General features: G+C 40.9%; 1 protein-coding gene across 1 annotated transcript; it reads left to right on the plus strand.

Annotated features, from left to right (window-relative positions):
- Positions 1–13,978: 13,978 nt before the first annotated feature.
- Positions 13,979–23,231, plus strand: PLAU (plasminogen activator, urokinase). Its single transcript, XM_005443852.3, has 11 exons — positions 13,979–14,087; positions 15,591–15,699; positions 16,791–16,845; positions 17,020–17,124; positions 17,657–17,822; positions 18,151–18,236; positions 18,336–18,525; positions 19,148–19,299; positions 20,301–20,441; positions 21,012–21,160; positions 22,004–23,231. Exons 2-11 carry the CDS (start codon positions 15,640–15,642, stop codon positions 22,196–22,198), a joined length of 1,299 nt encoding a protein of 432 aa, XP_005443909.2. The 5' UTR covers positions 13,979–14,087; positions 15,591–15,639; the 3' UTR covers positions 22,199–23,231.
- The last annotated feature ends 321 nt before the right edge of the window (positions 23,232–23,552 follow it).

Raw genomic sequence — 23,552 nt, forward strand, 5'->3', positions numbered from 1 at the left:
AACTAAACACGAAAAAGATTTACAATTCTAAGCACTATGTCATCGGCTACATGCAGGATCACAACACCTATGCTGCCTGTTGGACAACTTCAGATTTGAAGCTGCGAACTTTCACAGCAGATTCTGGCATTACTTTGTAAATCCAGGTGCCAAAATTTTTTGCCACAAACCTTCACATAAATGACTGTGTGGATGAATGACATTAAGCATCTGTTTTGAGGACTTATTTTTCTTAAACTGTAAAGTTGGGGGTGTGTGGGGAGGTCTATATAATAATGGGATTTAAAAAAACAAAACAAACAGAAAACTCTGGAGTAGATAACTTAGTATCTACAGTAGATAATTCTGTATTGGACCTTGCAAAAGCCAGTAGGAAAGATCACATGTGTGGAGCATCTTCGCTTTAAACTTTGCTGAGGTTTGTTCAATTCTATCCATAAAGACTTTGTTTAGAAAAAGCTGTTCTGAGTCACTGTGCACTTCTACTGGGTCACGAGTCCTGAAAGGAAATGGACTGCAAATGCCTCAGTGCATCCCTTCAGCTGCAAAACTGAACTAGCTGAAAAACCTTGGACAGGTTACAGTGATGGTGTCTGTCTAAAAGACAGCTTCCAAGTGGGATAAGTAATGGGATTGCAAAACTGCAGGTGCCAAGCCTGGTATTTCCTGGAGTGCCCACAGAAAGACAGACTGCACATCTGAGTTGTGGTGCTCATCTTTCCAACATGCCTACAGGATGGTGACCAGCTAAGTGCAGGAAAAACGTACAAGCTTAGAGGAAAGGAGAGGAATTATTCTCCCAATGAGGTAAGTGGAAGAAAGTCATAATTATCCATGTCTGGAATATGGGATGATGTGGGTAATATCCCTATTCTCATCGATAGTTCAATGAATTTCCCTGTGGCCACAAACAGTCACGACTTTAGTTTTATATTCCACACACTAGAAAGAGATTTGGACACTGGCTCAACACTGACTCAGTGGGCAAGGTGCCGTTTACTGAATCACAAGTACCACTTCCTGCAGGACTGTTTTTGCCCGTAGTATTTTGAAGGAGTGCTTGGCTGGTTAGCTGAAAATCAACCTCACAACTTAAGACAATGAAGTGGTAGAACATGCACAGTTTGTGCAGCGTTTGAACAAATACACTGTCCCATCCCATTGACTCTGAATGAGGTTATTCAAATATAGTAGGGTTTCATACAGGTTATACGATACTCATTTTTCTTAGGAAGATAAACTTTAGTTTTTTCAAATGAAAAACCAGAAAGGATGCCTATCTATATGCTTGTCTTGCTTTGTGACCTTCTTCAACAGTGCTGCAAAGCACATCATTGTAACAGAACAGACATCTTAATGAATAGGATGATTTTTCCTTGTCAGGAAGTCATGATAGCTAAAACTTTCTGAGTGTGTTGTATTTCCATATCTTAGGCTGTAAATCACAGACAAAACCAAAACAAGCAACTCTTAGGTCACTGTAATATTACACATTTTGAAAACAAATAAAGTTCGGGGGGGGGGGGGGTGGGGGGGGTTTTGGTACTACACATGGTACTATTATCAGAAATTACACATATAATTTCATGCACAGATCTTGCACATGACTGTCCCCAGCTCATTAATTTATTGCCAAGTCTCTGGTCAATAATGCTGGTAAATGTACTTTTCTTTTTGATATGCAACAGAGTGCAAACTCTTCCTCTTGGTGACAGACTGTTGGCTGCAAGTAGCTAAATGGTTAATTCCTAGTAAGGGTCCGTGGGTTTATCATGAGGGCATACTTTCCTGCCCATGCTAACCACTTCAGCTGTACATGACCGCAGAGCTGTTTTTGCAACTCAGCCAAGCCTAGGCACTCTCCTACAGTTTCGTGACTCTCCTGCTATGATATCCATTAGCAAAAGTCTGGGCAAGTTGTGCTTATAAAAATACTTGTTAAGTACTAGGAATATGCACGAAATAAAGCTGTATTCAAATCAGGAGTAATGGAAGCTTCTGTTCAGATTTCTTATTGTTAGCCCAGCTGTAACTATTCTTTGGGAGCTTGTTTAAGATACGTTTGACTACTTGCATGCCTGCCAAAGAAGCCAATATTTCACAGAGTATTTGCTTTACTTGGTAGTAAGTAGTAAGTCAGTTTTCATTCTAAGAGTGACTGAAAATTTATTTAGTCTGGACACTCAATTAACTAGATTTTTGAAGACATTTGTCCAAGAGGAGTGTAGTGGTACAAGAAGACAACTGTATAAGCCTGACCGTGGGCTGCTAACACATTCAAATTTCCTTCTTATGTTTAGTGCACAAGGGCCTAGGACATTATTTTGCTGTTACTTTAACAGCACTGATCCAATACTGGAATGATGAAAACAAGAACCATTGGCAAACTTGAAAAATCAAATCAGAAATTCTCAGATGACATAAGGTGGGCTGTGTGTGTGCCAGGCACTAAGATCTGAACCAAATATTTTGCAGTGGGTATTTTTAACTCATACAGGCAGCTGTGGATATTTTTAACTCATACAGGCAGCCCAAATAGCTCCATACATTCACAATATTCCTATATACCCAAAACTTCAGCTCCTAAGTAGATTATTGTAGAATTTCCCGTAGCCACAACCCAACATGGTGCTACAGAAGATTGCCCTGCTGTGGACTACAGGTTTCAGCAGAGGTGAGATGGCAATAGTACTATACAAGAACTCATGATTTCACTGTTGCCTTCAGTCACTGCATATGATATACCGTTCCAAGGCTTTGGGATAGAGCATCAGACAAGGACATACTCCTACTGCTAATCACCTGCTTAAAAGCAATGCTTATAAACTTCTGTTTTGTCAAGTAGTAAAAAAGAAAATGCGATGTTGACTGCTCAGCTTTCTGGCTCCTTCTCTTCCTATAAAGACTTCTTCAAAAGAACTGTTTCTACTGCTTCAAAAGTCAAATCTCATGTCAGTGTTCAGAGAACTACCTGTCAAACCAAAGGTGCCTCAGCATTCCTGATGAGTCAGCTCGTGGGACTCTACTGGCTGTAATAGCATTGGTCCATCTCACATCTGAAGAAATCCTCTCATAACAGGAAAATCACACTAGGTATTTAGGTATCTATTCTTATTTTCACTTTCATTAAATTGCTTGAAAAAATCAGTGTCATTTATAAATAACCAAAGCATAGCGTATAATATTTCTTTTGCCTTTTGAAGCGCCTGTACTACATAGATACGTATTAGAGCTTGTATTTATATTTTTGATAGGTTTTTGAAGACAGTTAAAGTTTGTTTGTGTGTCTAGTCTGAAGTTACTTACACAAACTGTTTCAAGTTATAATACTTCATATATATGCTCGCACAGACTTGGATGTCACATGCTCTAACTGTGGTTCCCTTATGCTCCTTAAATTATTTTTGTCTTTTCTGTTTTTCTCTGGTGGTTTGGTTTTTTGGTTTTGTTTTTTTTTGTTTTAGGAATCAGTCCTCAAAACTTATCACAGCTAGGGAGAAAATGTCAAGCATGCCTATAGAAGGCAATGTGGAGAAACACAGAGGTCCAAGTGTGCCAAATGATCTTGCTGCACAACAGAAAGCTGTGAAACTGTAGCTGTGCAGCACTGTCAGTTTAATGAGCCACACTTTCAGGAATTATCTCATGTTAAAGTAGTGACATGCTTTGAGGATTAAAGCAAACACCGCTGCCTGGCACTGAATACTATTGTGGAATCACCTACTAATATATCACCAGACTGTCAAAGACAGGATAAATTCTTTTTTCAATATGAATCACACAGTGGGAAGAACAGAAGGAATAGTATTAATCACCTAAAACTATCTGAAGCAAGTGACCTAGTAGCCTATATTGCCTTTATTGGAATTTGGCTTGAAAATCATCACTCTTATGAGCTTAATGTCCATATGTATCAAATCTAGGCATGGAAACATTTATTTTTTTTAAAAAAAAGGTGCTTCACCTGGTTCAGCATGCCTAAGGCAGTTATCTGCCTTATATCTGATGTGCTCATGTCCCATGAGAGCACCCCTAAAAGCATTCAACAGGTTCTACAGTACACAACATCACGCTTCTGCAGAACCATTGCAAAACTGACATTCAGTGCCTGCACTAGAAATGTCCTTTCCTCCCTTAAGACTAATATCAAGTTATCTTCTAAGAGCAGGAGTTTGACAAAACAGCCAGCAGTAGCAGCACCCACTTTTTGCAGTTACCCTGAAAGGACAGATTGGGATTCCAGGCTCTTGTCAGCCTAAAGCATGAATTTCTAGCTTTTGCAATGAAGAGGGTGACCTAGAGCAGGAGTCAGCCTCCATCATTTCCTGATGAGAATGAGGTCCTGCAGAGCAAGAAATGGGGCATTTATGAGGCCCAAGAGACAACGAGTAACTACGTAGTTTTCCAGGAAAAGCTGTTCCATTGGCACATATGTTCTACAGTGGGCTTTTTGTATAATATTGTGGATACAAGAAACAGTGATGAGTTATTATGGGCCAAATGCTGATCCCTGTTACACCAGTATAAACTTGTTATGCAGTAATTTGGCTTACAGATGCATATTTCAGAAGAGGGTTTGGGTCCCTGATTTAGTAGGTATTTTGGTACCCAGACCCATTCCATTGGAATGGGCAGCAGACAAAGATCTCCCTAAGCTAGTTTTCTTTTAACTAATACTCAGTGCAGCCTAAGGTAGTTTTAAGTAATATTCAGTACAGCATAACACAGTAGCCTAGGATTTGTCCTGACATTCCTTACTCCCACTGAGTAATGCTTATTCATAGAAGTAGTTCCATATAATGAATTGTGTTACGCAGACTATATTAGAAATTTCCACTTATCTCAGGGGAATTCACACAGGCTGGCAAAAGCTTTCCTAATGGACGACAACATGAATGTTTATCACCAGGTGCCAGGAGGGAAAATCCAATTCTTTTCTGTAGTCTGTCTTACCTTGACAATATCCCACACTTTGCAGTACTGGCAACTCCTTTGCACATTGACCGCTTTTCAGCTCACCAAAGGCAAACTTAACAGTGGAGTTTCTCCTCCAGCTCTAGTTTAGGCTTTCTCTAATCCTCCTCTGTCCTTTGCATGGAATGGAAGCTATTCAGAGCCAGAGCTCTGCCATTCTCCTGGGCTTGGGAACTCCCTTTACACATCACTTCGCAGATTCCACAGCTCTCTCCTTCACTGCTTCTCTTCATACTCTTCTAACTCATCACTTCTTTCCTTGAAATGGCTCTTTTGGTTCTCTTTTTCCTTCACTTTACATCTCCCTTGGAAACACCAACTAATTTGCCATCTCTGTGCAGGTGATGTTACCCCTCTCCTGTAAACCTTCCTCACTCTGTCAGAGAATAAATCTGCACATCTCTCTGGTATCATCTTTTGTAAGACCTTTCATAAGATCAAACTCAACTTAATTATAACAGAGTTCCATCTTTTCTGGTCCTTTTGGGTCCAGGACCACTGTCTTCCACCTTCTTCCTCTGTCACTGAAAGCAATACAACTTTTCAGCCTGCCAGAAGCCTTGACAAATGCAATTCTGCTTCTCTTGTCTGTGCTCTGAAAAGCTCCTGCAAAGTCTTTTCTTATGGAATTCTCTTCAATCAAGTCATCCTGTATCATCTGCCTGTTCTTCACTGAGTCAACCATACATAATTTGTTTTCACTCTCAGAGCACCTCATGACCTATGCTATCTAGGCCTATCCTCTTGCATTCATCCTTTGGATGCTGACTCCTGAATAACCTGCGTGGCCAGCCTCCACTGTCCATTTACTAACTTTTCTGATGTTAAGTCCATAGATAAGTGACTTTCAACCTTTTCCAGTACAACCTTCATTTGCTAACGTCTTCTCCTGCCATTTCTGACAACTACTTATTTAATAACACTTCTTTCTTACCCTTCTCCTGCTAAACCACTTTTCTGAAAGGTAAACGACGCTTAACAGTGCCTCTTCACCCCCTCCACCTTACACCCTGCCTTTCTGATCCTGACTACAACAGTACCAGCATGCAGCCTAAGATGCTGAGCTTTAGAGATTTATTATCATGGATTCTGCTCTACACCTTGCCTTCTCCATCTCCTCTATAAATGCCTGTCTCACTCACTGCTTGGTCTGCAGAGACAAGTGAGCATACTCCTGACACCACTTGGGAAGCCAAGGGAAGATGCACTCCAAAGTTGTTTCAAAAACTTCCAATGAAGGAGGCTCAAATATCAATTTGAGATGTTTTTTCTCAAAAAACCACATATATTTCAGAAGAAATAAAACATTGTCATTTCCAGCAGTTCTAACCAAAATCACATAATTACCTAAGTGGTCTGTATTGCCAAGGAAGAGCCATGGAGACAGAGGAGGGAGACAGAAAGTAAGTATTTCTGCTTTCTGGCTGGAATATCCTTGGTGGTACTGATGATAGGTCACTATAGGTCAGACCTCCCTCTGGAAAACTTTGCAGAAGGATGGAATAAAAGGCCTCTTTTGCAAACAAAAAGTGTTTTTTAAAGGTTTGGGGTTTTTTGTGTTGTGATTATCATATATGAGAAGGCTCTGTAATCTCTCTTTGTTTATTTTTTTGGTCCTCTGTCTATCAATAAACGTCGCAACTGCCATAGACAGGATAGGTGTTAAAGTTCCTGCAGCAAAGAAAGCACAACTTTCCTTAGAGATGTATTTACTTTAATTCTACAAACTTTAAATAACAATCTGCAAACAAAGATTAGGGAAAGTAGCACAACGTCTATACTAGAAATTAGTTACAGGAAGCTAACTAGAAAGAAAAGGAAGACTGCAGTCAAAACATCCAAAAGAGTGGGAGGGGGAGAAAAGATAAAGACTATTATTAGAGTACATGAGGTACACGCTATTATTAGAGTACTTGAGTTAATTCTGTTTCCCATTTCTTAGTACAGACAGTTTCTTTATAAGCTTATGCAGGAAGAATGCTGTTGTTCAACAGCAGCCAGGAAGCAACTTATTTTTCCTCCTTTCAAACTCTTTTTCATCTGAATTGTTCGACAGGTGTTCACCTGCAAGTGTTTTGAGACTGTCTGACACACTGGGCAGTACTGCCCTATGGGCTCTCTAAACTCCCGGTTTTTTTGCATTTGGTATCCTTTTCCTTCAGCTGTCAATTCACAGGGGTGTCTTTTTCTTCAAAGCTTTTTCAGTACTTCATAGAACAGTCCGTGACTAATGACTACAGAGTTATTTTTCTGTAGCTTGTATTTATTTAGATAATTAATGCTTTACAAATTTATACTGCTGCCCACTGTTATGGTACCTGGATATTCACAGCCAAAACAATCCAGCATTTCAGGATCGTAGCACAATTCCGTGCCGTGGCTGCCAGCAACCTGCATCTCTGGTGAGCAGCAAGGGATACACTCAGCCCAGCTGCTACCCTCTGGGCAGACAGGGCTCCCTGCCACTGATCCCACACCTCTGGATTCTACCCGAGAGGTACAACACCTACACACCATGCAGGCCAAACTGATAAGAGCAGGCAGTGTTACACCCTACTGAGAGCAGGAACAATTAACTGTCTCTCTACTAAGACATCTGTTATGGTATTAGTGCTGCTTGGAAGGGCAGCCTGTAAAATCAATGTTTCCTTCCCCAGAGGTAGGAACTGTCTGTGTTAGTTTAAGCATTTATCTTCCCTCATGAGTACGAAAGCCAAAGACAGAGAAGGAAGGAGTGGAATCCTAAATGATCTTCCCAGGCAGCCTCTCACGGAGCAGTGCCAATTTTATCACCAGGGCTGTATTGCACAGAGGGTTAGAGTATGCTGCTTCCCTGGATGCACCATCACTGGGATACAGCATGCAGAACTCATCTCTCAAAATTTGCTTTCTTCCCAGTTTTTAGCAAATCTCTTTTTTCCCAGAAGCATGCCAACTGGCATGCTCTCTGTTGGTTTTCCTGTGGAATGTAAATCTGATTGACTGACACACTGCAGAAATAATATTCCAAGGCAGCTGTTTCTGTAAATTCCCAATGTTATGATTTCAATATGCTGTTCCAGATCAGTAAATGGCAGACAGACACAGGATTCCCTTGAAAAATAGGGAACTATTACTCTGGAACTTAAGATGACCTAAAGAAGCATGGCTTAATCCCTAAAAAACTGTATTTGCTTTCTGCCTTCTAGCTTCACTCTCAGAGGTCTTCTTTTCTGGGTTTCCTCCAGTGCTACCAGCAACTAAAAACCAAAGATAGCCCTAGACCTAAACGCAAACAGAATTTTAAGTTATTTAGGATCTGGGTGCAACATCTGTAGCTCAGACTAATCTTTGCTTTCAATATTAGCTGTCTCAACTAAGCAATTTCACAAAACAGATCGGTGATTTTCATAATCAATAGGTTTTTCATAATCAATAGCTGATGATGAAATCCTCAGGTGTGTTTGATCATTGCTGTTCAAAAAAATATCTGTATCCGGACAGCTCACTGAAACAACAAAACATTGTACACAAAAAAAGAACATCAAGTAGCTGCTTTCTACGCATGAATGAAATGGGCCCAGTGATAGGGGATTTCACAGGTGCTCAAGGTGCTCAGCCTGTACCGAGAGTCAACTACCAGCACCGTCAGTCACTTTGAAGAATGCAGCTGGAGTATCCAACAAAACTTTGCTTGAGAGGGATTGTATTGATCTAAAACTTCAACCACATCCTCTCCAAGTGTAATGAAATAGCTGAGCCAACAGCAGTCGGTTGCTTGTTGTGACTGAAGCAAGTTTGAAAGGTTTTGATTACAATGGCTTCATTCAGATATAAAGGCTGGCTACTCTTGCTGCTTGTAAAGCAACAAGTAGTACCAACAAGCACCCAGAGAGACTCCATGGCCCTCAGCTGATACACTCTGCTATTTCAACCCATGCAGATAACATAGATCAAAAATAAACAGTAGGCAGCAAGGACAAGGAACAAAATTTTAAATAAACAAAGAAACGAGTAGCTGAACTGTACCTAAAGGAAATGAGATCACCATTTGCTTCAGATTCCAACCACAAACAACTGACAAGTAATCAAGAGTCATTAAAGTACAAGAATTTTTATGAATCATATTGGACTTAAAATCAGCTACTCTGGAAATTCCTGGGACTCATGCAAGCTGTAATTTGAGAGAATAAGATTCAAGAGCGAGCTGTACATTTTTAACTTTATGAATGGTGACAAACATAACATTTGAAATCTATTGGCTTATTCAGTCACACCTGTTATCATCTTAAGAGCTAGAAGTAAACTGATCCAAACAATTAACCTAGCTAATATCAAAGGGGCAATATAAAATGTTTTACTGTAAAAGTGCAAGTGTTTTTAACAGTGAAGCTAGAATATTCTAAAACAACTTTATACTTGAAAATCAAACTTGTAACATATTTTATGGCTGCCTTGAAGAACTTTCTGCCATAATCCAAAATTTATTGTAATGCAATGCTGTCTGATTTTGAAGCCACATTCCAATACAAAAAGCGGTTGTAAATAAACTATATCCTTTATATTCTATATCCATAGTTGGGGCCATTTAATTCAGTGACAAGCTGTTTTGTTTAGAAAAAAACAACCCAACAACAAACTATTATCATTACAAGGATGACAAGTCATGTCAAAAGGATCTAGGTGTTTTCTTAGCTTTTGTATTCTTAGTCACTAACTAAATACCAAACATGAGGCTTAACCCTGCTCTTTTATGTAGATGACAGAGGTTTAGGCACACATAACTGCTCATATGCAAATGCAGACCTTTCTACTCTTAATCCACCAGGAGCAGAGAGGACTTGCAAATAATTTTTCTATTTCATGGGAAGCCATGTTGGCAAAACAGACATTTTGACTAGTCAAAGGACTAACAGAGATATGAGTGATATTATTTGTGATACAATCCAGAACGTGTTCCACACACCACCAGACTTAAGGCAATACAAAGCTTCAGGCATATCTGAGCTGTGACCCTGAAAGTGCCTTGCACAGAAGTGACTGCTCCCCCTGCACGAAGCCCCATTACCTTCAGCAGGGACTTGCAGAAACGCCTGCTCACAGAACCAGGATTTAAGGTTTAGGGCAGATTTCTAAGCATGGTTGTAATTTCAAGCATGTGGAGATTCCTGTTAGGCTAGTGAATGTCCCTGACTGAGAAAATCTATGTGAAATATCGAGGCACCGCAGTAAGGTAATTTTTTCGTGATAGAACAGCACTTCTGTGGCAGGTCTTTTTACTAATATTTACAGGGTTACTTAGCTCTCCATGAATTCTGTCCTTTTTGGGTTGACTAATGGACCACCAGAATCAATGTGTGGTGGATGGTGTTTCTCTCTAGTTTTGATGTTTTATCATCAGCTGTGAAAATGAACACTGGAACTAATAATACCTCTACCCTGGCAACTTCTGCAAACAATGCAAACCTCACAATCTCTTTCAGTGCACCACCATGAGATAAACCCCCTCTATTTCTTTAAAAAGGTTGATGTCCTCATCTAGTTGGAATGGAATGTTATCTTTTCTAAATTTGCTAAGTCAGGCTGGCCTCCTAGTCTGAAACATTCAATTTACTTCAACTATAAATTAAAAGAATCAGCAGGATTTTTATCAGCAATTGAAAAATAAATCACAGAATCACAATAAACCAAGAGATTCCTGACTGTAGCTTCAGGGTTGGATCCACTGCACCTGACCTCTGTTTGAGAGAAGTACTATACAACTGCAAGGGGTTCACAGACTTGGATCACACGAGCAGCTGGTAATAGGTCTATAAATTTTCTTTACTTTATGCTATAACGCAGGTACCAACAAAAGAAATAAAGCCCTATTATTAACATCCCTGACTATGTAAATGAGAGAATGACTTTAGACTTTTGTGAATTATGTTGTCTTGTTTAGATGCTGTACTTCTAAGTGGTTAACTGTCTTCTACAAGGCCACTCATAACACTTCCTGTAGCACCTTTCTTCTTCAGAAGTCTTCCCCTCTACCATCCTGCCCACAACCCTTCCAAATTTATGTAAGAGACCAAAGTAATGAAACCAGACACATAAAAGGAAAAAAGAATTAAAGAGTGAAAAGCAGAAAGGAGATCTCAAAATATAAAACTTGTTCATGGGTCTGTACAAGAGTTCTTCTCAAGCTCCATGGCCTGTCATTAATCAGTATCTACTGGGTAAATAGTTTCCACCAGGGGCCTTTCAGTAAGCATTTCGTTTTGTTCACCATTCTTTCCAAACAACTTTGAGTTATAAAGACCTTATTTTCCTCTGAACTATTACAATCTTAATCTAGAGAGATGACATGGCTTGTAACAGGACCCTTCTAAACTCTCAGGACAGGCAGTAGTGAACAAATCCTGAGCCTGAAGCTACCAAAAGCCCCTTGGTAGCAGAACAGCTACTATTTCACCCCTCTCATCCCCTGGGTCTGTGCATTTCCTATCTGTGCAGGTGGGTCCAGCTTTGAGGTCAGGTGAAGATCCTGCCAGAACTGCCAGGCTACAGATTTTACAAGGTCTCTGCATTAAGGCAGGGCACATCACAAGGATCCAAAGGTTTACTCCACCTGAAAGCTCACTTCAGGTCTCATTCTGCCACCCATCAGCCAGCTCAATGAACTCAGGCACTGGCAATTATCTCATCAATTGCTGCTTCCCTAAGAGTTAACGCTCACAGAGATCATGTGGTTGTGTTTGCTGTGAGATTACTTGCAGTACCAAAGCATACTCATTTGCAGCTAGCTTGGCTATCTCTCTTCTAAACCATAGTTCCAGTTCAATCATACAACTATATTACCACTCTAGGTGCAAATATTCAGACCAGAGGAATTTGATGGCACTAAAGCAGTACTGCAAACATGCCAGAGTTTCTGATCAGTAACTGTTACCAGTCCAAATAAAACAAAGTGACACCACAGCCCAGGTTGCTTCTCCTCCTGTCCTTTTAGATGTGTTTTATCATTGAGAATAAATACAGTATTTCAGTAAAGCCTAAGTATATAACAAATGGTACAAAAAGGGAGTTTTGGATCTTGCTTTGTCTTGTGTGCCAGAGCAAAGACAACAAAAGTTTTTGGCTCTTGGACCTGGGAAACAGGTACGAAGCTTCAGGTTTTAGGGGGAAAATGATGAATAGGGGACATCTACACAGCGTGGTCCAAGGTTCAGAAAGGTCATTGCTCACACTTCTACAGCACTTCTCAGGGAACAACACATGTGAAGGAGGAAACCCAGATGCTCTAGGGTTGACTCTTTTTCCAGAAATAGAGTTTGAGGAAGCCAGCAACGCCTAGCACCTCTTCCTCGGGAGCATGGCGGAGGAAGGAGAGGAGCTGTCCAGCTCCGAGAAGCCCTCCTCTTCCTGGCACCTTGTCCCTTCCTTACTCTCCCTGGTGAAACAAACCACAACCCATTTCTTCATTTATTGGTGTATTAAGATTCATTAAGTGAGTAAATGTTCCAGACCACTTTTAAAATCTGCATTATTTCCCTCTCCGGAATTTATTCCCTAGGATAAGTTTCCTGCATTGCCACTCCTCTAAAGTGAAAAGCGCACGATGGGGATTCTGCCTTGATACTTTCTGTCCTCTTTCTTAGAGGATCTATTTGCTTGTGATGTTGATGTATTCAGTCACCACAACGACAGCGGAAAATTGCTCTCCTGCAATTCAGAAAGATTTGTTCCTTACCTATGTTCATTTTTTGGCTTCCAGCTTGAGCTGTTTCTCCTGACTCAGTTCCTGCCATTCAGTGAAGTGAGTTCAGGGTGCTTTCGGCAGACATGAGGTCGGTTCTGAAGCGAGCTTGACGACCTGAACAGAAAGTAACATACAATATAAGTGGCTGGTGCCCCAATAAAGGAATGGTTATACCACAGACCCCACAGAAATAGAAGGTGGGGAGGGAAAAAGAAAGCTAAGCCATACTCATACCAGTGAAGTTAGATGTCAAACACAGAACGGTGGTCTCCTTAGGACCTGAATCATCCAGTTCTGAAAACATGCCTCTTGAGGGAAAGTCAGGTCAACTCCTGCTCTGACCTAGCCTCTGAAAAAAATGCTTTTCATCAGCTACACAGCCTATGGAGCCCTCTCTCAGCTCGGTCACCTGCACTAGCTGAAGCTAAACCCTATGAATATACCCACAAATATTGTGTACTGGTTTGCTGTTACTCACCACATTGCTACAACAACACAGCATAACATGAAAAAAACCACATTTGACTGGGCTAGGAAAGACTACCTGTTTTGCTACACTTGCATTCTTAGACAGACACCTGTCAGTTCACATCTCCACCCATATCTTATGAAATGACCCCTCTTTGAAAGGCAGAAATTATGGGAAAACCATGACCAAGTTCTTGGAAGCAGAAGATTGCTCAGGGGTGAGGGAAGTGCAAATTGCTTTGGAGAGGATGAGTTTAGCCCCTGCTGTGAGCCCCCTGTCCTAAGAGATGCCAGCTGTCTCTAGGGATGCACCGGGCTGGCCCCTAATGTCCTGTGTTTCAGCTGGAGGCGGCTCTCTGAACACACATTCGTCGCCTCAAGCAGACATCCTGGCCCAATACCCCCTCCCAGTGGGCTGTTTAACTCACACCTGAATCTAGTTACTAAACTATTAATTAATAAATCATTAGCGCTTCTCTCGTTATGGGTCGCACCGTATGAACAAAATACACCACGCACGTTCATTTCTTTAGGCGTATTTCAAGTCACTCATCTCGTAGCTCTCACGCACATTTTTATTTTTTGAATGCCCCTGAGAGGTTGCTGCCTGCCGCGGGGACCCCGAGGAGCCCCTTCCACCAATCCCACCCCCAACGAAGCTGGTGGCTTGCCAACTCCCCTCGCCCTCGAAACGTTTTAAAATCCCGCCCCCCCCCCCCAGCCCTGAGTCAGGTCCGCGGCCGTGCCCGCATGGCGGTGAGCGCCCCCGGTCCCGCCCCAGGTCCCGGCGGGCGCGGCCCCGCCCCGGGGCGGCAGCAGCGGGCACAGCCCCGCCTCGGCACGGCCTTTATAGCGGCCGCCGGCACCCACACCAGCACCAGCGCCTGCTTCTGCCTCCGAGCCTGCCCGCCGCGCTCCTCCGCTGGTAAGTGCCGTGCCCTCCAGCCCGGTTCCGGGAGAAGCCGCTAGCTCTCGGTCGCACGGGATGCCGCGGTCGCTTTTGTAAATGGATCGCAAACAAGAGATCTGTGCTGCGCTGTGCCGTCTGCACGAGAAATCGGCGGCGCTGGTGCTGCTAAGGCTGGGCCTGGGAAACTCGTTAGAGTTGCAAATGACAGGTTTGCAGAGCTGCCAGATATGCTAAAAATTATGTTAATATGAATAATGTTTAAGGGAAAATGTATCTGCTGATAGCACAGTTGAATCTGAGGAGGGTGCATGTCCAAGTATCTGAGGTAGGATTTGCTTTCTTGCATTATGAAACCTCCTTGTAAGTAAAGGATACATCTGGAGTAGTGTTTTGGTCTGGGTCATGTCAGCTCTTTTTCAAACAAATCCAGTGATCTTTTGTATTCCCCATGTTTTGGATCTTACCACTGAATGGCCTTAGAGTACTGGGGCTGTATTTTTTTCCGAATAAAACTGAACTGGGAAATGCACTCCAAGTATCAGCAGGCATTCAATCTGCAGGACCAGACATAAGCTAGGGCGATGTGGAAACCTCTGAAGCAGGTACAGTGTGGAGCAGGTCTTTAGCACCAACTGGGTTCCGCATACCCTCTCCTACTGCAATGCATGACTTGCTGATGTAAATTAAGTTTCACATGAAACCTTTTTTAAAAAAACAAGTTTTCTAGAACTGAGAACAGTTTAAAAGAAATGATCCCATGACTTGCATTGCAATAAAGAAAAAGACATACCAGTACTTTACAGCTTTCTTCCCCCATCATTTTTACAAGTTATTTTTTAAGAGTTACGCTTGTGAAGACTGCTGTACGTGCTTGGCTACAAGATCTAGCTGTGTATAAGAAATCAAGACTGAATATGTCCTAAGCCTCTCTACCACTGTAAATAAGGGAGGTAACATCAAGACTAGACTTGCAGGAGTTTGCAGTGGTCAGAGGCACTCAGTGAGGTGGCTAGGCTGATGCAAACGCCTAGCCTCAACAAGGTGCAGTCAGCAACTACAGAGGTAATGGAAAACAGAGGCTTCCCTTTCATACCCTAAATGCAGATGTTCAGTGCTTTTGTTGCATGGTAGTAATAAATTAGTTAAATAGGTACAAACAGCTGGACAGCAACTAAAACCATCTGCCAATTCCTTAATGGTGTGAGTCCATGCTGCAGAAACTGAGTATGGATTTTTCTGATTTCCTTCCCTCTGCTTCATTTAAACTGGTTGTATTGCTAAAAGTAAAAAAAAAAAACCCCAACAAAAAACCCCACACACACAAAAAACCAAACCACCACAACAAACTTCAAACTATAATCTCTAACTTATTATATGGAAATAATAAGCAGATATTCCACAGCAAGTCAATGGTTAATTCTTCTGTCAATAGTGTTGTGACTTATTTTTGAAGACAGTAGAAGCAAGAAAGCTGACACTGCAAACTACAACATAACACTAAGTTCTTCTTATTTTCAGAAACAAAATAATACCGATAGAGGAACGAACTGAGAAGCTAACTAACAACATGAAGTTATTCATCTTCCTCACAGTAACCCTGGGCACACTTGCCACTGGACTAGATTCTGTAAGTTTTGAAATGGGGGGGGGGGGGGGGCGGTGGGGTGGTGTCACTTGGAACCACTTGTGGCTTGGATTATATGTCTGCTTTGGACAGTGTAGGCTCTTGAACTGAATTCTCCTTTTTGCTGCCTTTGCACGTACATCTGTTCCACATACACCTCCAAGAAACATGTTTTTGAACCCTTTGAGTTTTCTTTTGATTCTGTTCCACCCTAAGATGTCTGCTCGCATTCAAATAGTGAAGATATGCCATAATGAAGAAGTCTAGCTTTTCTGTTTTTGTCTTAATGGGATTTAGACCTGGACACTGAGCACCAAATGCTCACTGGTCTTTCACAGAGGTGGATATTGGACATTAACTAAATTTCCACCTCCCTCTACTTGAAAGTGTGACACTAAAAAAGGAGCAACAGATAAAAATCTGAATATTTTTTACTAACAACTTGTATGATAGTTTGTCAGCAGAGCCATTCACCAGCACTGTTAATTGTTCTAGCTCAGACAAGCACACTTGACCTCTGGGAAAGGTATACCAAAAGCTTTATCTCATTTAATTCCACAGAGAAAGAAATACCCAGCCTGGAAAGCAAAGGCAGGACTTGAAGTACAGGGCAAGAATCTGTTGCATAAATCTACTGGCTTTTATTCCACAGTACAAATGTGAAGGTCACCAAAATAAGAGGCAGCTGGAGGATACTGCATCTTTGCTGCACTGCTTAGTGGCTGGGAGGTGGAGAGGGAGAAGTTCACTTCCCTGTTTTAGGGACACTTGCCACTGAGTGACACTTAGGTCCTTATAGCAGCAATAACTGCAATGTTGACCTGATGCAGCAGACCAGCTTGGTGAGGCTTTTCTGAGATTTTTGTGGTTTGATGTTTTTTTTCCAAACCAAGCAGAATGGGGAGCCATTCTGCTTTGCTCAAGTAGGGTGCCACTTATCATTCACATCATCATTCCACAGCCGGTTCAGCTGGTAACTACATGCAAAAAACTGTTAAAGGTATGCAGTAGAGAACAGAGCTTGGGCCCATAAAAGATAATCAAATCACATAAAAGAATCTGTTTTCCTAAAATACTTTTTTCTTTTCCTTTAGGCTTATAGCAAGAAGCACTACAAATTGCCATATAAACACAGATCATATCACAAAGGTAAATATCTGCCTGTTCTGCTTGAACCTAAAAAGAACTTGATCCTGTAATTACATCTTCATACAAGAAGGAAGACTCTTAATGATGCTTAAACACCTAAAATTTAGTTCGCAATTACATTTCACTTCATCATTCAATGTTTTGTCTCTAATTAGTGATGCCTTTTACTTGCAGAATGCCATTGTTTGAATGGAGGAACCTGCATTACCTATTACCTCTTCAGGGGAATTATCCGTTGCATATGCCCAGAAGGATACACTGGGACTCACTGTGAACTAGGTAGAGTATCTATTTTCCTTAATCCTAGCTTAATTGATTGAAAAGATCTAATGAATATGAAATGCTAAGTGAAAGTATTACCTATAAACACATGACTAGATATCCTTTAGCATTTTATGCTAACAGACTAAGTGAGGAGAAACAACTAAATATTGGCACAAAAGCAGGATCTCTTAATTTTTTGTGTCCCTACCACCTCACTGATGTTGCCTACCTCACAAGCACTTTAGTTAGATGTGAAAAAAGTGAACTTATTTGGGAGTGTTCAGGAACAGAACTGATTATATTGTCAAGTACACTGAAACTACTAAAGAAAATAAGCATGCTTTAAAGCATAAGATACTTGATGCTCAAAATACATATTGAAAAATTTTAATAAGAATACATTATCACTCAATATTTTGCATCATCTGTTTTCAAGTGTAATGCATGAACTTCTTTCTCATTGGAAGAATCAATGCAGAAGATTTACTGTCTCAATAATATACATATTATAAACAAGAATATGCTGCTAACAAAACACTTTTCTCAGATGTTGACAGCATGTGCTACACTGAGGATGGGGAGGACTACAGAGGAATGGCAACAGAAGATGAGTGTCTGCCATGGGACCTTCCCTCTGTAATCAGGAGGGCTCCCTTCCATGCTCACTTGAAGAATGCTTTGCAGCTTGGACTGGGAAAGCACAGCTACTGCAGGTAAGAAAAACATCAGTTTCCTGGGATGACTTCTATTGTCACAGCCCCAGAAGCACCTCAAGTGATAATCTAATAAAACACTTACTATCAGAGAGGTGAATTTTGACTAAAATCCGGAATGTGACTCTGAAGTATTTAGTGTTCTTGCTTACCACCGAAGCTGATTGTACTGCAAAATTCCCTGTACTGAAACAGCAATAGTTAATTAGTTTCTCTGGCATATCTTGCAACAGAACACTTCTGGCTTTTCAGGACAGTTAGAATTCTAAGACACTATCACGTTTTAAAAAACTGCCTTTATGAAAAGAACACTTCCTTTATCTTCTAGAAACCCAAATGGAAGGAGCAAGCCCTGGTGTTACACCAAAAAGAGATTCACCATTCGAGAAACACCCTGCAACATGGACAAGTGTGGTAAGTAATATCAGCCTCAATACAACTGATTATTTTTTTAATAGCACAAGGTTGATTCTTAGTTGTAAGAATATCTGAACAAAATTTCTCCTTCCATAGGACCTGCATGTGGTCAAAGGAGCATCAGCAAGTACTTCAAGATTGTTGGTGGAAGCCAGGCAGAGGTTGAGTCTCAGCCTTGGATAGCTGGCATCTTCCAGACTAGAAGGGGCACTGACCAATTCCTGTGTGGTGGCAGCCTCATTGACCCCTGCTGGGTGCTTACAGCAGCACACTGTTTTCATGACCCGTAAGTTTAGTTCTGCATCCTTCTTACTTGCAACTTCCTTGTGATTTCTTTGTGTGACGCTTGCTGAACAACCCTTCAAAGTGTAGCATAGTAAGAATGCGCTTTTGATTGAGTAAAACAAGACGACAGCCATAAACATTAAGCCTGTGGGAGTCCAAGTCTAGCAGAAGGAGCTAGCAAGATACAAATGTCTTGGTGGATTATGCAATTTAAACAACTTTAGCCAAAATTGGAGCCAGGGTTTCATTTCACCTTAGCTGTTTGCAAAACAAAAATTGTGCTGAAAGGTGACAAGCTGTTGAGCAATACATTTATAAGTGGCTTTTGTCATCTTTCCTTCAGAAAACTGATCCTCCTGACCTCCTGCAGAGGATTCTCATTGCCAATGTCTGGCATTGGTAGCAGCTAGCTAGGGGTGCATTTCAAAATGCCTGAACGCCTGTCTTAATCCCTTCAAATGGAAAATCAGGATGATTTCCTTTAATGTATCAATTTTAAAGCTGACTAAATTTTGCTTTTTCTTGTCAGCATTAAACACAAAAAACCCTGGGACTGGATCTAAACTGTTTGACCCCTCTCTCAAAAACTGGTAGTCTTGATGAATCTCTTTACTCTCGCTCAGGTCAAACCCACTAGATAAATCCAGGTACAAAGTCTACCTTGGAAAGTCCATGCTGAACATTACTGATGATAATGAACAAGTATTCATGGTTGATGACATCATTTCTCACCCAGAATTTACAGATGAGACAGGTGGCAATGACAATGATATTGGTAAGTGTCATCTTAATATGAGCCTTTTAAACACTGAGGATAGGTGAAGGCTACATATTTGAGGGCATACATCTTCTAAAAGTAGAACCAGAGATGAGATAAAGGGGAGCAGGAACTAGGTAACTAGGTATTTCTGAGAACTAGGCCTGTGCTAAACAAGGTTTTTCTACTTGTATAAACTTTGTGGTACATCAGATGCATTACCTGGCACACAGTCAACTATAAGCCTGTCTTATCTCTGGACCTGTAAAAGGCATGGCTTTACCATAAGCACTGGTGGCAGCATCCCACTGCTACCATCTTACTCTCTGTCTACAGAGATAACACTGTATGTATAGTAAATGGAGGAAAAAAATGCATGCACAGTATGTTTCATCATAGTAGGGGAATGTTATACTGGGTACCACATTAGCCAAAGTTATCCTGAAATAAGAATTAATCCAGATTTCTGTAAATCTGTCTGGCCAATCCCTAAACTAAGAAAATCAGGAGGTGGGTTTTTGCAACTTGGACAGAACAGACTTGTCACTTGCATTCAACACTTGGGACTCTACCACTCCTTCAAAATTCCTGCTACTAAGGGAAAAAGACTCAAAGAATAGCTTCATAAGCCCTTCTGGTGAGAAGTTGAGTTTAAACTGCCCCCTCTTCAGCAGAGCAGCGGATGCCACCCTCTACAGCTGTTCAGGAAGTTGAGGTTTTAAAACACCTGAAGATACACTTGCAGAATAATTTTCTCTGAGCTATTGGGCTGTATCCTTCCAGGAAGGAAGTTCAAGTTGGAACATTTGCCAGTTTTAGTGCTGGGAAATTAATTTTGTTGTTACTAAATAATGACCTAGTGTCCTTCCAAAAGGAATGAGAGAACTTGTATGTAACCAGAACTAAATGTAATTACAACTATTCCCATTAAGTGTACCAAATACTACTATTGTCAGATAACTTAAGGGGGGGAAAACTTTGCTTACAAATCTAAGTATCTTCTCTCTCTTGTTTCTCAGCTTTGATAAGGATAAGAACATCTACTGGGCAGTGTGCAGTAGAATCCAAATATGTCAGAACAGTCTGCTTGCCAGAGAAGAACCTTGACTTACAAGAGCACACCCGGTGTGAAATATCTGGCTATGGGAAACAAGATCTTTGTAAGTGAATAACTTCTCTTTCCAATGTTGTACTTCCACAATGTGGGAACTGGATGTTATTTATACCATGATCTGCCAAGGATTAAAAAAAATATTTCATTCTATTATTCCATGTACTTCCTGTGCTTCCCTAAGGTGATCTTTGCCGTCATCTTCTCCAGCTGTCAGTGGCATTTTTCCTATCTGATGTTTCTCACACTTGTTAAGCATGCAAAGTAAGCCAAGATGCAAACCACAGCAATTTATTCATTCCTGATGTGATAAGGAGTAAAAAAAATTAAGCTGTTAAGGATTAACCAATAATTGTGCAGAGCTTCCTTCAAAAACTATCAAACTCTTTCTCTCTAAAACCAAATGCAAACTATAAAGCTCAGTAACACTTGTTTTTTCTCTTTAAAACCTCTTCCTTAACAGCAAAATTGAGGCAGTACTGCATAAGGTGGAAGTAAGCGCCTCAAATCAGATCTGGAAGGGTTATGCTAATTTTAAGTGCTGAATGTGTGCATTATGGTTTGTTTGGTTGGTTTTGTCCTGGATGGTGAAAATAGTTAAATACTCTTTTGTTTGCAGATGACTATTCTTATGCTCAAAGACTGATGTCAGCCACTGTAAACTTAATATCACAGAGAAAATGCAAATATCAATACTATGATGATGTCAGAGTTACTGACAACATGGTCTGTGCTGGAGATCCCACATGGATGACTGATGCATGCAAGGTAAAACTGGTTTGTTCTATATTCTGTATAATTTTAAATGCATAGACACTATATGAATTGGGTAGTGGCAACTTGTCATCCTACTAGTCAGAAGAGGCTGTGTTTGTGTAGCAGGAATTTAGTACGTTCAGTAGTGTGGCTAAACACATGGAAGAAGGCTGGGACATAGTTAGGTGTTACCCCCTCCTCCAGACCCTCCTTTGGAGGTGCAAGAAGTGCAGTAGCTCAGCCACTGTTACTCCTCAAGGCCTTATTTACAATCAATCCATTCAAGCAATGGCTGGTAGATATGCATCAGTTCCAGTCTCAGCCTGCACTTCCTTAACGCTAACTATAGCTCAGCGAAAGGATAAAAGTAGACTTGGGGGCACACTGACCCCCACCCCCCCCAGTTTTCTCAAAACTAGATTTACTTCCCTGCACTCTTACTGGGCAGAGTGATTATGTGAGCCACTGAAAAGAACAAGTGTTGTCATTAAGTTTACAAGTACCTTACAGACAGGGAGGCAATTGATTCTGTAAGGAACTGGGTGTGTTGGCTTTGACCTTGTAATCACTAGCCTAGTATCTGTGACTATAAACTTAAGATGTTGTGTGCAAAGTAACCATTCTCTCTGTGCCCTGCTAGGGGGCATCTAGAGAACTCCTTACCTGACAGACTGTTCAAGTCACAGCAGATGCTGAACCTTCTGCTCCATCTATGCATTGTTCTCAAAAATCAAAACTTTAGCTCATAGGTATTTACTAGCTTTTTTCACTCTAAAAAACCTAATCATAACATGCTCCCTGTTACAAACTCTCCAATATGCAGAAAATGGTCTAATATGCTCTTTCTGTTGTCAGGGAGATTCCGGTGGCCCCATGGTCTGTGAGCACAATGGCAGGATGATACTTTATGGGATTGTCAGCTGGGGAGATGGCTGTGCAAGGGAAAACAAGCCTGGTGTTTACACTAGAGTTACTCGATACCTTAACTGGATTGACTCCAATATGAATGCAGTTACTACCAAGAATCGTTTTGTTCCTGAACCAAAGTGACCTTTTGTCTACAGCTGGACTCAAATGCACAAGATTTAAGCCTATACTGATGCCAGGACACTGAAGTCCTGAATGACATGAGAGGCTTTTGTTTTAAATGCTTGTGTGGTCTGCCACTCCCATCGGTGCTCCTGAGGCAGAGAGATGGTTGATATATTATCTTACTTACTCTGAATTGCCTGAAAACCACTCAGTGGGAAGCTGAAATATTTAAGTCTTAAATGAATATTCCCATGCACGATACTATGCAATATTGTTATCTGTCCACTCTAATTTATGAACCAGCATTGGTCTGGAAGTATTGGTACAGTTTTAACTTATTTGACTCAAGTCTTCATTTTATACATGGCCTGAGTTTAAAATCTTTCCTTATCACACTGAACAATACTAAGATTCAGGTCTTGGAAACCTAACTTGTTAAGACCAGTACTGAGAAGAGTGATCAGGTTTAGCATCAGAAGGTGAAAGAAGCTGAATTGGCATTATTATCACTAATGTGTAAAGGAGGACCAAACCCTGCTTAGACTGACACAACACTTGGTGTGCAGGGTTCATTGCAACAGACCCAACATATAGTAACATCTAAGGATATCACCTGTAGCTGTGTCCGTGTTACAAACTCTTAATGTGTTACATTTAAGAACTATGCTGCAAGAAGGCAAATGGAAACCTGACTGACTTCCAGGTCCCATTTGAAGGTGTCTGGGTCACTGGAAAGCCTGATTATGTGACCCTTTTCCAGTACCTCTGCACCCAGGAGAGGATTTAAGGACTGTGCACCCACTGAATGCTGCAGGTGCCAAGTCAAAACTTATTGCCATTAATTTTATTGATATTATATGGTAACTGCTTCTTTTTTCCCCCCAAGACTTATGCTGATTTTATTTTGAAACTTTTTTTTTTGTTTTATAGATTTGTGTTATTTCTATGAGGGCTGGAACCTCACCCTTTATTTAATTATTTTTACTGTCTTTAACTTATTGTTTGTATTAAAGATGTTAAAATATCATTAAAGAAAATCCTATTATTCTTATGTGTCTGTTCCTTCTCTCTTCCAAGGGGAAGGGTATGATTTCAAGGAGAGCTGCTATTATTAAGTTCTAATCTGAACCATTAAGTCCCTTGGTAAAACACAAATGTTTGAAGTTTCTGTTTATAAAGCATTTTGTATGAGAAAGTAATGTCTTCTGCTCTGGGCTAGAGTGCTAGAGAACTGTGTGTGCAGTACCAAGACACAAAGCATAGGTTCAACAACAGTCATGACGATCCAATATCTGTGCTGTGTGCTTTAGGACTGCCATCTAGTCCTATAGATTAACTGTTTTCAAGTGGTTGCAGAACATTCAGTCAACAT

Source organism: Falco cherrug, chromosome 9, assembly GCF_023634085.1.
Source record: "Falco cherrug isolate bFalChe1 chromosome 9, bFalChe1.pri, whole genome shotgun sequence".
Taxonomy (NCBI): domain Eukaryota; kingdom Metazoa; phylum Chordata; class Aves; order Falconiformes; family Falconidae; genus Falco; species Falco cherrug.

What these genes read in the sequence shown, in the direction of transcription:
- PLAU (XM_005443852.3), top strand. Translation starts at nt 15,640, where the DNA reads ATGAAGTTATTCATCTTCCTCACAGTAACCCTGGGCACACTTGCCACT. An exon ending in TGGGACTCACTGTGAACTAG is followed by an intron (nt 17,125 to 17,656) that starts GTAGAGTATCTA and finishes CACTTTTCTCAG; the next exon opens with ATGTTGACAGCATGTGCTAC. An exon ending in CTATGGGAAACAAGATCTTT is followed by an intron (nt 20,442 to 21,011) that starts GTAAGTGAATAA and finishes TTTTGTTTGCAG; the next exon opens with ATGACTATTCTTATGCTCAA.